At 44.0% G+C, this 11775-nt stretch overlaps 4 protein-coding genes across 5 annotated transcripts; 1 reads left to right on the forward strand and 3 right to left on the reverse strand.

Annotated features, from left to right (window-relative positions):
- Window positions 1-71: 71 nt before the first annotated feature.
- mRpL40 (mitochondrial ribosomal protein L40) lies at window positions 72-1356 on the reverse strand. Its single transcript, XM_046636406.2, has 5 exons — window positions 1182-1356; window positions 954-1043; window positions 705-875; window positions 424-622; window positions 72-290 (listed from the first exon to the last, which is right to left on the reverse strand). Exons 1-5 carry the CDS (start codon window positions 1214-1216, stop codon window positions 177-179), a joined length of 609 nt encoding a protein of 202 aa, XP_046492362.1. The 5' UTR covers window positions 1217-1356; the 3' UTR covers window positions 72-176.
- Window positions 1357-1442: 86 nt separating this feature from the next.
- On the forward strand, window positions 1443-6168 carry tst (superkiller complex helicase subunit twister). Its single transcript, XM_046636303.2, has 11 exons — window positions 1443-1621; window positions 1709-2018; window positions 2184-2859; window positions 2927-3158; window positions 3221-3474; window positions 3546-3669; window positions 3772-4050; window positions 4111-5030; window positions 5095-5456; window positions 5534-5712; window positions 5783-6168. The coding sequence occupies exons 1-11, from the start codon at window positions 1589-1591 to the stop codon at window positions 6110-6112; spliced, it is 3699 nt and encodes a 1232-aa protein (XP_046492259.1). The 5' UTR covers window positions 1443-1588; the 3' UTR covers window positions 6113-6168.
- A 400-nt stretch (window positions 6169-6568) lies between these two features.
- Sec13 (secretory 13) lies at window positions 6569-8166 on the reverse strand. The gene is made up of 3 exons (XM_046636386.2): window positions 7771-8166; window positions 7292-7679; window positions 6569-7006 (listed from the first exon to the last, which is right to left on the reverse strand). Exons 1-3 carry the CDS (start codon window positions 8010-8012, stop codon window positions 6698-6700), a joined length of 939 nt encoding a protein of 312 aa, XP_046492342.1. The 5' UTR covers window positions 8013-8166; the 3' UTR covers window positions 6569-6697.
- A 153-nt stretch (window positions 8167-8319) lies between these two features.
- LOC124223923 (ribosomal protein S6 kinase-like 1) lies at window positions 8320-11707 on the reverse strand. Of its 2 annotated transcripts, none has more exons than XM_046636324.2 (6): window positions 11312-11707; window positions 10189-11235; window positions 9961-10094; window positions 8832-9897; window positions 8676-8771; window positions 8320-8568 (listed from the first exon to the last, which is right to left on the reverse strand). In XM_046636324.2, exons 1-6 carry the CDS (start codon window positions 11405-11407, stop codon window positions 8461-8463), a joined length of 2547 nt encoding a protein of 848 aa, XP_046492280.1. In that variant the 5' UTR covers window positions 11408-11707; the 3' UTR covers window positions 8320-8460. The 2 variants fall into 2 exon arrangements, with proteins under 2 accessions (XP_046492280.1, XP_046492279.1); XM_046636323.2 differs by having other exon boundaries at window positions 11308-11707.
- Window positions 11708-11775: the final 68 nt, after the last annotated feature.

The raw sequence follows: 11775 nt of genomic DNA on the forward strand, positions 1-11775 counted from the left end.
GCCCGTGTAATTTTAATGCCGTAAAGGAGAAAGAAATGAAGCAAAGTATGTAGCTGAAATAGAAAACAAGATTCGGCGAATACTCTTCCAACTGTTTATTATGATACAACATTCGCTAACTGAGTACAATAGAGAATATACTTGCGATAAATTAAGCATCTAACACGTCAGGCGCCTCAACCCCAGGTTTTTGAAATATCTTGATACTCGCCGTCTGGACTTGGGTAATTCTTTATGGGGGGAGTTGAAACCGGACCTCTGGATGAATAGGGGACCAGATTCAGGTCCACCTATAAATCAGAATGAACGAATGTGTGAAAATGCGGTTTACCGTCATTTTTATTAGGTATTTGAACGGATTGGGGGAAAAATAGGTTTTTCAGACAAGTTTTCGCCGTTTTCAGACTAAGAAAAGTAGTTTACTTGTATCGCTTCCAAGTAGAGCTCTTCAGACTCCATCTTTAGCTCATCAAGAGCTTTTTGGTGAGACCCCAAGACTCGGTCGACCATCCTCATGAGCCTATAGTGTTGGCGAAGTTTGTACAGGGACCAGGCTTTTTTTAGCAACTCTCTTTCATCCGTTGTTTCGTCAGAGATTGGCGGCAAGTGTCTCATGCGTTCACTGAAACCAATTTTCCAATAATTCACATTGAAGAAGGGATAAATGATTTTTAAATCAAATAAGCACTGTAGACACATCTTACTCTTTTTCATCTATGAGCTTCATCGGTACTTCGCATTCCTCAATTGGTTTGTATTGCAGAGCACCTTTTTCCATCCTTTTGATCAGCTTCTCAAGCCTTCTTTTACGCTTCTCTTCGCGCTGTCTTACTATCATCGGATCCAACTTCTTCTTCTTCTTCAATGGTTCGCCTCTGAAATATTTTCATCTTAAGAGTTTCATCTTCGTGTATGACTCTTGATTTATATATTCTTCCCCAAGTGATACTTACAGCAGCACGCTTGTCGCTTTAAAAAACAGAGGACTTAGATTCGTCGTTATCGTTCTGATTGAGCACACGGCTCCACCGGCTACCGATAATCTGCAATGAATTTTTTGAAACTCTGTTATCAAGCCCCTATAATTTTTAAGTTAGGTTAGGTTAGATTAAATCGAATTAGAAAATATCTGTGACCCTGATATTAGTATAGCAATTTCACGGTTTGCTGAAAAAATATACCTGCAGAACGGCGAAATCAAGCCCAAGTAACTCATATTCCAAGGGATTTCCTCAATTAATAAACAAAAGTGCAAAAAATAAGACCGGACATCTAACCATCAAGTATTAACTACGGATTAATAATATACTAGACAGGCCGTATGCGAGGCAGCGGACGGAGAATATCGGTAAAGGGATTTTCCACCATTACTGATTCGCTAGCATGTGCAAATCAATAAATGTAGGGCACTGCTATTACCTTCTGGGCAACGATTGCGTTGTGAAGTTAGCCTATGATATCGTACCAAGCTGTGTACGCAGTGTATATTAGGCTTGATATGTCAAAAGCCTAACCTTTACCGGTTCGATTTTGCCGTTGAAAAATTTGTTAACGAAAAAATCCCCCGAGTTGTCACAATTGTCGAAAGATGAGCACAAGAGTCAAGGAATTCACGGTCAACGTAAGTCCCCTCAGCGCTATTTACGTATTGACGATCGACATAATATAATTTAACCTCAAATTCTTGACAGTTTAGTTTATTTTTCAGCTGCCGTTCGGTCCTCCGCCAATTCTCTCAGACATTAAGAGCGTCCTTAAGGAATATATCGAGTGTCCTGAACGCCTGCCGATCCACGATGTGGAAAAAGTCCAATGCTACTGGGCTCGAGAGCCGGACGTTCTTGCCCTCCTCAGGCACGATCTCGCACCTCTTGGAACTAACTTGAAGTTTGACAGAGATCCAATAACAGGTCGCATCGCTGACTTGCAAGAAGTTGTCGTTAAAGGTGCGGGTGAAAACCCAAGGAACTCAATGTCCATGAGCCGCGCTCCTGGTCCACCTACGGAAGGTGTCAAAGGTCTGTATTCGACAATACTCAATGCTCCTTTGCTTTGCCGTAGTGTCTGAATTTTCCTACAGCCAATAAAACTATGAAACTAAAACATGAAGTAAGAATGGCGCAAGCAGTACAACTGCAGCCAACCTGAGTCTAGACGATTACTTTTCTTTATCCTCTTTCCAGGCAGTGCGAGTAATTTTCCCTTCTGGCCTGGCGGGTTTGATATACCCGAGCTACCGAAGGATGTCTCCAGTGTCGAAATAAACTTTGAGAGTGACCTCAGGACGCTGGCCAAGGGATTCAAATCAGGAATAGAATTTGCTGCGGACAATTGTACTCCGAAAGACACTGGCGATACTCCGGAAAGTCGTACCTCTCCAGCTCCAGAGCCAGAGCCAGAGCAGAATTCAAACACAGAAACGATAAACCTCATGGCGATGGTACATGAGCAGGAAAGTCTGCTCGGACTGTGGTCGTCGCCGGGTGTTAAAACCAGGGGTGAGAGTGCCGATCAGAAGCAGGAACTTCAGAACGAGAACGTGCTTATGGATTTGGACAAAGTGACGAATCTGCAGCCAGAGCGTAATCTCCCTATTTTGAAAATAACTGAGAATACAACGTTCACTAAGACGTGTACCGAATGGGCTGAGGTGCTCGATGTCTCTGTGCCTGTTGCTGACTTTGAGAAACGTGTTCCAGACCCGGCGTTTAAGTACCCTTACGAGCTAGACACGTTTCAGAAACAGGCAATCATAAAACTGGAGGAGAACTGCAATGTTTTCGTTGCTGCCCACACTTCAGCAGGCAAAACGACAGTGGCTGAATACGCAATAGCTCTGAGTCAGAAGCACATGACGAGGTTTGTGGAATGTTATGCATAGAAATGACCCTAGGCATGCGTTACCTGCGGCGACCCTTTTTCTCAGGGCCATCTATACGTCACCCATCAAGGCACTGTCCAACCAGAAGTACCGTGACTTCAAACAGACGTTCGACAGTGTGGGGCTGATCACCGGGGACCTGCAGATTAATCAGACGGCTTCTTGTCTCATCATGACAACCGAGATTCTTCAGTCCATGCTCTATTGCGCTTCTGAGGTCGTCAGGGACTTGGAATACGTTATATTCGACGAAGTCCATTACATAAACAACGAGGATGTAAGTCGCGCCGAGTGCTCGCCCAACCCCCTCACACAATCAACTTTTCTTGTTTTTTTCAGCGCGGTCATGTATGGGAAGAAGTCTTGATCCTCCTACCGCCAAATGTAAGCATCGTCATGCTTTCTGCAACAGTTCCAAATACTCTGGAGTTCGCTGATTGGGTTGGAAGGACAAAAAAGAGGAAAGTGTACGTGATCAGTACCCTGAAGCGGCCAGTGCCGCTGCAACATTACCTGTACACTGGGTGTGGAGGAAAGAGCAGAAACGATCGTTTTTTGATAGTCGATTCTGACGGAAAGTTCAAAAAGGATGGGTAAGCATTTCTTTTATCCACACCAGAGTGCTTGACACGCAGCTAACGAGGCACATTCGCCCTGTTTACAGATGGGACAAAGCAGTCGCTGCCAAAGCATCAAGCACAAAGAATCCCGGGGAAAAAAAGTATCAGCTTAATCCGAATCAAGAGAAGACTCTATGGGTCGGGTTCATAGATCACCTGAAAAGAGAAGTGCGATCATTGCTATCTACGGAACATAAATTTTCTCTTAAATTTATTTTGAATAATTTCCGTTTCAAATGTCTCACTCAATGGTGATCATGTTTATTTCAGAACAAGTTGCCTGTCGTAGCTTTCACTCTTTCCCGGAATCGTTGCGATACAAACGCAGACGCGCTGAGGTCTGTCGACCTTACGACAGGATCGGAGAAGAGCCACATACGAGTGTTTTTCCAGCAATGTATCATGCGGTTGAAAGAACCGGATAGAGAACTACCACAGATAGTTAATATGCAGAAGCTGTTGGAGCGGGGAATCGGTGTGCATCACAGCGGGATTTTACCCTTTCTCAAGGAAATAGTTGAGCTACTGTTCCAGAGCGGAGTGGTGAAGGTAAATTTGATAAGGCTGGTTCAGTCACGTATGAATTTCACTCCTTCCTTCCCTTTCCAGCTACTGTTCGCGACAGAAACTTTCGCCATGGGAGTAAACATGCCCGCACGAACTGTCGTCTTTGATTCCGTTCGGAAATTCGATGGCACGGAGTCCCGCACCCTCCATCCCGCCGAATACATCCAGATGGCGGGAAGGGCGGGGCGTCGAGGCCTGGACGACACTGGAACGGTGATAATCTTGTGCAAAACAGAGGTGCCAGATGCTCCGGTGCTGCAGAACATGATGCTTGGGAAACCGCAGAAGCTTGAGTCCCAGTTTAGAATGACTTATTCGATGATATTGAACCTGCGGAGGGTGACAGAGTCCGTGACTATCGAGGGGATGATGCGGAGATCGTTCAAGGAGGTGGCGCTAATAGCCCACGAGAAAAAGCACAAGGCCGAGCTGGAGGAGGTCGAAAAACAGCTCGCCGAGTCGTCGGAGCTGACGGAGTCGCAGAAGCAGCTTGGGGGATTTTACTCAATCGCCACCGAGTACCTCGACGAGTGGGTAAAGCTCAGGCCTCTTTTGTTAGACACGAAAAAAGCCGCTAAGCACCTAAATCAGGGCAGAATTCTGCTAATATCATATCGCGAGCATCACAACAAACTGGCAGTTCTTCTCGCGACGATACAACGGAGGCAAGACACGCTTTACAGAGTTCTGACATTGACTAACGTGCAGCAGTCTAACACAGAGGACGATATAAAGATCGAAGTGCCAGGCTCGAGGGTAGAGAAGAAAGAGGAAAAGTCTGACAACTGGTACAAGATCATTGGATTCACTAGAAAGGAATTGTTCATTCCCGAAGGTGTTGCCGGGCACGAAGTACTGACGATATCGGCCTCTGATATTTTGGAGATTACCAAACGGAGCATCAAGGTCGACTTTCAGTTGGTCATCAGCGATTGGGAGAAAAGGCAGATTCCTCGGTTCAAGTGAGTGTCAAAAACCGATCGAAAATCGAAAGTTTCGGTACTGAACGCTTTTTGTTCTCCGTAGGAACGACCCACCTGGAAAAACTTGTCAAGCCGCGGTTCAGGAGCTTCTTACTATATCTCTGGACACTGTAACGAATCGCGAGATAATCGAGCCGTTCGTCAAACTAAAATTAAACGAGTCGTCGCTTGCTCCGAGGTTGAACTACCTGACTACATTGAAAAAGAAACTGGACAGTATAACTTGCACAGACATCGCTAACTTGGAGGAACAATTCGAAGCTGTATTCAAGCGGAAGGAATTGGAGACGAGGAGGGAGCGACTAACCTTTCAGCTCAGTCACGAAAGTCTCTCCCTTTACCCCGAGTATACAAATAAAGTTAACGTTCTTAGGTCGCTGCGCTATATCGACGATGACGAGAGAGGTAAATCAATTTTCAATCTGTGCTCACAATTTTAAACATAGTCTGAACTGGTTTGGTTCTATTTTCACTTCTTTCAGTCGCACTCAAAGGTCGGGTGGCTTTGGAAATGGGAACTCACGAGTTGCTAGTCACCGAGCTAATCTTCAAAAACGCCCTCACCGCGTTGCAACCGGCTGAAATAGCCGCGCTACTTTCGGCTCTGGTTTTCCAGCAGAAAACCAACGTGGAGCCACAATTGATATCGCCTCTGAAGAAGGTTTGAATTACTGATCCGCTTCATTCAAGTGTAGATCTTTGTACTCTGGAACGGTTTCTATTCTTTACAGGGGTGTGAAGTGATGAAGGAGGTCCAGAAGAGCATAGCCCTTATGGAACGCGAACACGGAGTCGATCCGATCGAGCCTCTGAACTTCGGTCTCGTGCAGGTCGTCTATGAATGGGCGAGGTCAGAGCCGTTTGCAAAAATAATGGAACTGACCGATGTCCAGGAAGGTATAATCGTCAGGTGCATTCAGCAGCTGAACGAGACACTGAGGTACGTGAAGAACGCGGCTGTGATTATTGGCGACCCAGTACTGAAAGAGAAGATGGAGGAAGCCTCCACTGCTATTAAACGAGACATCGTCTTCGCTCAATCCTTTTATACACAAGATTAATGGTGACTTGGTAGGCTTTGTCCTACTTAATTTAATATTATACTGTTTTTTCACAATTTTCTACAATCTCCAATCGGCAGAAGACACATATTGCCCGTTTCTTTCTCTTTTTTTCCCCCCAATGTGCGACACGTCTTTGTTCGTATTGCTTTTGCTGCTCGCACCTGTGTACAAATGTTTTTTTTATTTGTGGTTGTTTTTACATTTTGAAAAACGATCGATTTCTGTCAAATTTGTAAATATCGATTGTCTGTTTACTGCAAGTTATAAATTAAATATTGGGTGTCCGCCAAAATTGCAGAGAAATCGCAAACTAATGTTCGATTTGCATCTGCGTTTTACGAGTGTAAATCAAGGATTTATTAAATTATTGGAAGAATCGATTGAAAAAAAAATTTAATAAACTTTTTAAAAAAGTTCACCGCCTATAGTACAGTTTGTAGTTATAAAGTCAAGTTTCGTTTTTTTTTTTTTTTTTTCCCCTTTGCACAAAAAGCGAAAGAAAAAGAGAGGAAGAGGAAAATACGTTTTATACACAATAATAATGATAATCTGATTTTTCTCTTCAGTTCTATTATGCTAATTTCACAATGCTCGTTGTTCTGGATTGTTCAAATTTCCCTGACCCTTATTGAGCTCCGAAATGCATGCCCATTGGCCTTCGGAATTTTCACGCCACAGAGATACTTTGTTGTCACCTCCGCTCACTGCCAGAATCCCACCAGTCAGAGACCAACTGACGTTCCATATAACGTCCTCGAACACGTTCAGGACAGTCGACGTCCAACTTGTGCAATCTGTCGACGTCCACACCACCACCCTGCGATCCTGAGAACAGGAAGCCAGTGCCGCTCTCGGTGGTCCAACTGCTGGCGCCCAGGCCACATCTCTGACCTAATTTAATGTTGCAAGGAAAAGAAAATGGCTGGTGAATCCACTAATTTTATCTACAGCATCTTTGTTTTGCTAATGCTGAATAATTTCTGATATGAATTCAACTCTTTTCTATTGATCTTACATGATTTCAAATCGATCACGATTGCGAATAGGTGATTAGCCTCTGGACACAAATGTTTCACTGGGAATAGAAAAAGTAATGAAAATTCTTTTCTTGCCCTAGACAAAGGGAAGAGACCAGATGTCCAAATTTGGTGATACTTGAAGCGAGTTATTACTTACCCAGTCGCTGTGAGCCTCGAGTTTATTTTCCTCGATCCATCTTTCGTTATCCTCCCTCCATATTTTGACCAAATTATCGCATCCTCCAGTCGCAAGTCGCTTAACAGGTCCACTGCGAGGGTGAGGCGCGGTAGCGTCGTATCCAGGTTCAATGGCTGGGCACCAACTGACCGCATTGCACCCGATGGTGTGTGCGTTTGGAATTTTCTGGGCATCCCAGGTGTCACCATTGTTAGAAAGTATGGAGATCGAGCCGTCAGAGCTGCCGCATGCCAATATTAGTCCGAACTCGTGCGGCGCCCATGCAACGGAGTTCACAGACGAGTCGTGGGACGCATGTTCATATATCTTGGTCCACTCACCAAGCTCCTTCCAAATTATGACTTTCCTAAGGCGAGATAAGTACAGTTTAGATTTTGCTTATTTTTGCATAAGGTCGGAAAACCGTGGAGCAAAAGTATTGAGATCGCCAAATTTACCTGTCGTAACTGCAAGATGCCAAGATGTTGCCGAACTTCGGATGAGCCCAGGCAACTTGCCAAACAGGACCGACGTGGCCTTTCAAATCTGCAGCGAGGGTTTGCGTGCCGTTCTTCAGATCGAATATTTTCACCGAATTGTCACTTGAGCAGGTAGCTAACCTCAATCCGTAATAGTCCATTTCGGCATCGTGTATCATGTCCTCGTGGCCCGTGTCCACCGTGTTTAGAACGGAGACCATTTTCAATTATCTCTTCGTTTACCCGCAACGAGTTATTATTTATATTGTTTCTTTCACTATTTTTTGTTGTCGCAAATTGTCCGTTGCAGCGATTGAAGAATAACCACACAACTGACATACGTGGAATCTGACCAATCTGATGAAGTGGACACGCGCTAAAAGGCACCAACATCAGGCAACGAAAAGCATCAGAGTCACCACGAAGTGCTAGGGATTTTTCGTAAAAAGACAACACGTGCCCCACATGCCTTTCCGGTTGTTATGTTATTTTATCTATCGGCGGGATGGTTCAAAATTTGAAGTAGAATACATATTATATACTTTTAATTATGTCGATTGGGATAAATATTATTTTGTTCGTTATTTTTGAACTAGTTATACACTGACTGGAGATTGACAAATACATGATATGGCGTACTGTAGAAGGAAAAAAATAGGTATATTACGACTAAGTAAAACTAGAGTTAGCCCAGGCGGTCCAATCAATACCAGAGAAGAATGGAGACTCTTTGATTTCGGGAATAGATAAACGTTCCTCTGGCTTGTATCGCAATACCTGAACAAGGAGAGTAAGACAATCATATACAAAGGAATTCATTGACTTGAATGCACTGCTTCATTTATTTTGAGAACTTATTAAGTATTTAAACTCTTCAAACTCACATTAGAGATCAATGATTTCACGTTCGCTGATAGTTCTTCAGGAATGTTGAGAATAGAATGCGAGTGATATGGTCCGGGATGTTTAGTTTGGAATTTCTGAAAACAGAAAACATAAACTCAACGAATATCAATTTAAACTATGATAATTGGACATACAATTCCAGTGAAGAGCTCGTAGAGCAGGACTCCGTAGCTCCAAACATCGGCAGCAGTGGAGGGTGGAATTGTTGGTGAGAAGATACAAAGTTCAGGGGCTGAGTAGGGCTTCTTTAGCTGCAAGAGTTCGAAGCTTCGTTTTGGGACAATGTAAGTCATCGCGACATGGCCTCCGCTGCCTAATAATATATTATCTGGTTTTAAATTTCCGACTATGACACCCTGCTGGTGCAGAGATTCCAGTGCCAGGAGTATTTCAGCTGCCCAATATCGGATGGTTCCTTCGGGAAGCTTCCAGAGTTCGTCATCTATTTCAATACCGCTGTCCTCGTTAACGATCGATTGCAATTGGCCAGAATTCATAGTTTCCTCAATCACTCTATGAGAGCCATTGAGTTTTGACGATTCTTTCACTAACTCGTCCTCAACTTTGAAGTTCTTAACAAAATTAGACTTAGAATTTGCCAAAGCTTCGTCTGATCTTTTATTTTTTGCTTTCAGATCTATATTTCCAGATCCAATACCGTGAACACCATCTATGCTGTTACCTTGACTGAGTTTATCGATTTCTGTTACATTCAGGGCCTGAAACTCCCCACCGTGAGCTAAATTTCGAGAATGATCCGGCTTATCTTCACTGTACAGTAAAGTGCCAGATTCATTCAACCTGCTGGCTATTGAATTGCTTTTCTTCAGAGTGGCGTCAACCAATCGCAGAAGTTCTTGGGCTTTAGCGAGTAAGTCCGTGGTTTGAAATGTTTTAACAGGCGCAGCATTGGCTCCAAATTTTGCCTCTAATCTTCTGAGCGATTCATCAGGATCGATCGTCTCCTCTTCTTGCGGATCGAGATTTTCTCTGCTGCCACAAGCTCTGTCTTTCGAGACCTCAGCAAGTCCGTCAATTTTCGGTAACAGTCTTTCCTTAACTTCTAGCTTCTTCTTTTCCAGACTCGACTGAATAATAGCGTCGCAACTCACTGACCTTGTATGCCCTTTCTCTCTCCAATTAGAGACTGTGTTGCGGCCCTTGTAGTACGACTTGATATACTCCCAGAGCTTTCCTCCACTGAAATGTAAGAGCTGAGTCGCATCATCAAAATCAGCAAAGTCATATCCAGTTTCCACTCACCTCGCATAGTGCAGGACAAGAAATATCGTCGAATCCGTTTCTATGCATGCGTAAAGCCGTACCATGAATGGGATTTTGCCACGCAGAATGTAATCGCGGAGACTCCCAAGGCACCCAGCCGGCTTTTGGACTGTCTGGAAAGAGAATTACTAATTGAAACATCGCTGCCCAGATCAAAGCTAGTTCTTATTTATTTTTCAAAATGACGAATAACACAGAGAGCTTTACCTTTATAACTCTATTGCAATCACGCGAAGTGTCTCTGACCAGCATGACCGAGCCTATAACACGTAATACTTTATAATTTCCCAATTCACTAGTAGGCTTGGAAAGCATGCCTACGTTGCAGTTCAGATGCCTGTTGTAAAGCCTCTCTGCCTTCTCCAAATACTTGGATATCTTGTCTCTGGTCGTGGCTCTGCGCCCGTAATCAGGGTCAGATTGAACACCATTGAGTAGGTTTGCTATGCCCAATTTATACAGCGTGAATGCTTCCTCGTATTCACACACAGCCTCGTGTCTGAAAGCTGCGCTCATGTGGGCAGCTGATACTAGAATATAACTGCTCAAGTCTTCAGCGGCACCCTCAGGTAAGTCAGATCCATCATGGACTGAAAAGCCATTCGAAGCTTGAAGCGAAGCTGTGAATTTAGGGGCATCATACCTGTCACAGGTTGGCGATTGCCTCTCAAGTTTTTCTCCGTCATTCTTATTATTGATTGGCTTTGTCCCACTTATGTTGACGCCATTCTCACTGACCACGCCAATTTCGTCAATGCAGTTATTGTTCACAGATAAGCTCTGGGAAACATTATCACTCGTCTCAATATCATTGTTGGCTAGTATGATCGTTCTGCCATTTGAAGTCGGAAACTGAGTATTCTGCACAGTGGTTGGAACGTAGCTGGTGCCTCTGAGAGCGGAGTTCAAGTTTGGGTCCTCTTCAGAGGTATCGGAGCCGATGGATGCCGAGCAGTCGGTTAGATAGTCTCTGGCATGTCCAGACTCGAAGAACTTGACAACTACATTGCTTGTAAAAAGTGGAGTGTGCCTTGCTACAAACTCCAGAAGTCTGATTGCACATTGTCGTCGCTCCTCAATAACTTCCGCCTCAAAACGGCCAAAGAACTTGGGCTTTGGGAAAGGTGGGAAGGCCTCTTTGATCCTCAAAGTGTCATGACGGCTGCTCAGCTCCAGGTACAACTTCCTAAAGTCGCTGTATCGCTTCCAAACCGAAACTCTGGACACAGCCTCTGGGGCTGATTTAGGATATATCTGAAAGTAGACGAGCAGCTAAAGGAGAGACTGTTGTTCGAGTAGACTTAAAATTAATAATAGTATATGTACCGACCACTGATGTAACTTTGTACACGGTAAATCCTTTCCTGTGACGCGAAGTCTCATTGATAAGGAACCTTCGTACCCATTTTTCCTTAGATGGTGCCATTTACTGTTATTAGACTTTGAATCGTATAGCACCCAATTATTGACCAGGGCTTCTTCGTTCATGCGAACATTTCATTCGAGCACGGCTCGTGCTTTTCTCTCTGTGTTAACCCAACACTAAACCAGTCTTAAATTACGCGAGTCCAAGTCTTTTTCTGTTATGAACGAAGGTGTCAAAAATTTATCGATTAAGTGTGGTGGTGTTGGTGGTATTTCCCACGTGTATATGCATATATGCATACTCTATAGAATTTTGAACAGAAACTCTCTAAATTACCCGCACGCCATCTGGTCGCAGGAATTATCCACTGAGTGTTTACCCATGAACTCGGCAACGCAAAAGAAATAAAAGATGGTTCACAGCACTAG

The sequence above is a fragment of the Neodiprion pinetum genome, chromosome 7 (genome assembly GCF_021155775.2).
Source record: "Neodiprion pinetum isolate iyNeoPine1 chromosome 7, iyNeoPine1.2, whole genome shotgun sequence".
Taxonomy (NCBI): Eukaryota; Metazoa; Arthropoda; class Insecta; order Hymenoptera; family Diprionidae; genus Neodiprion; species Neodiprion pinetum.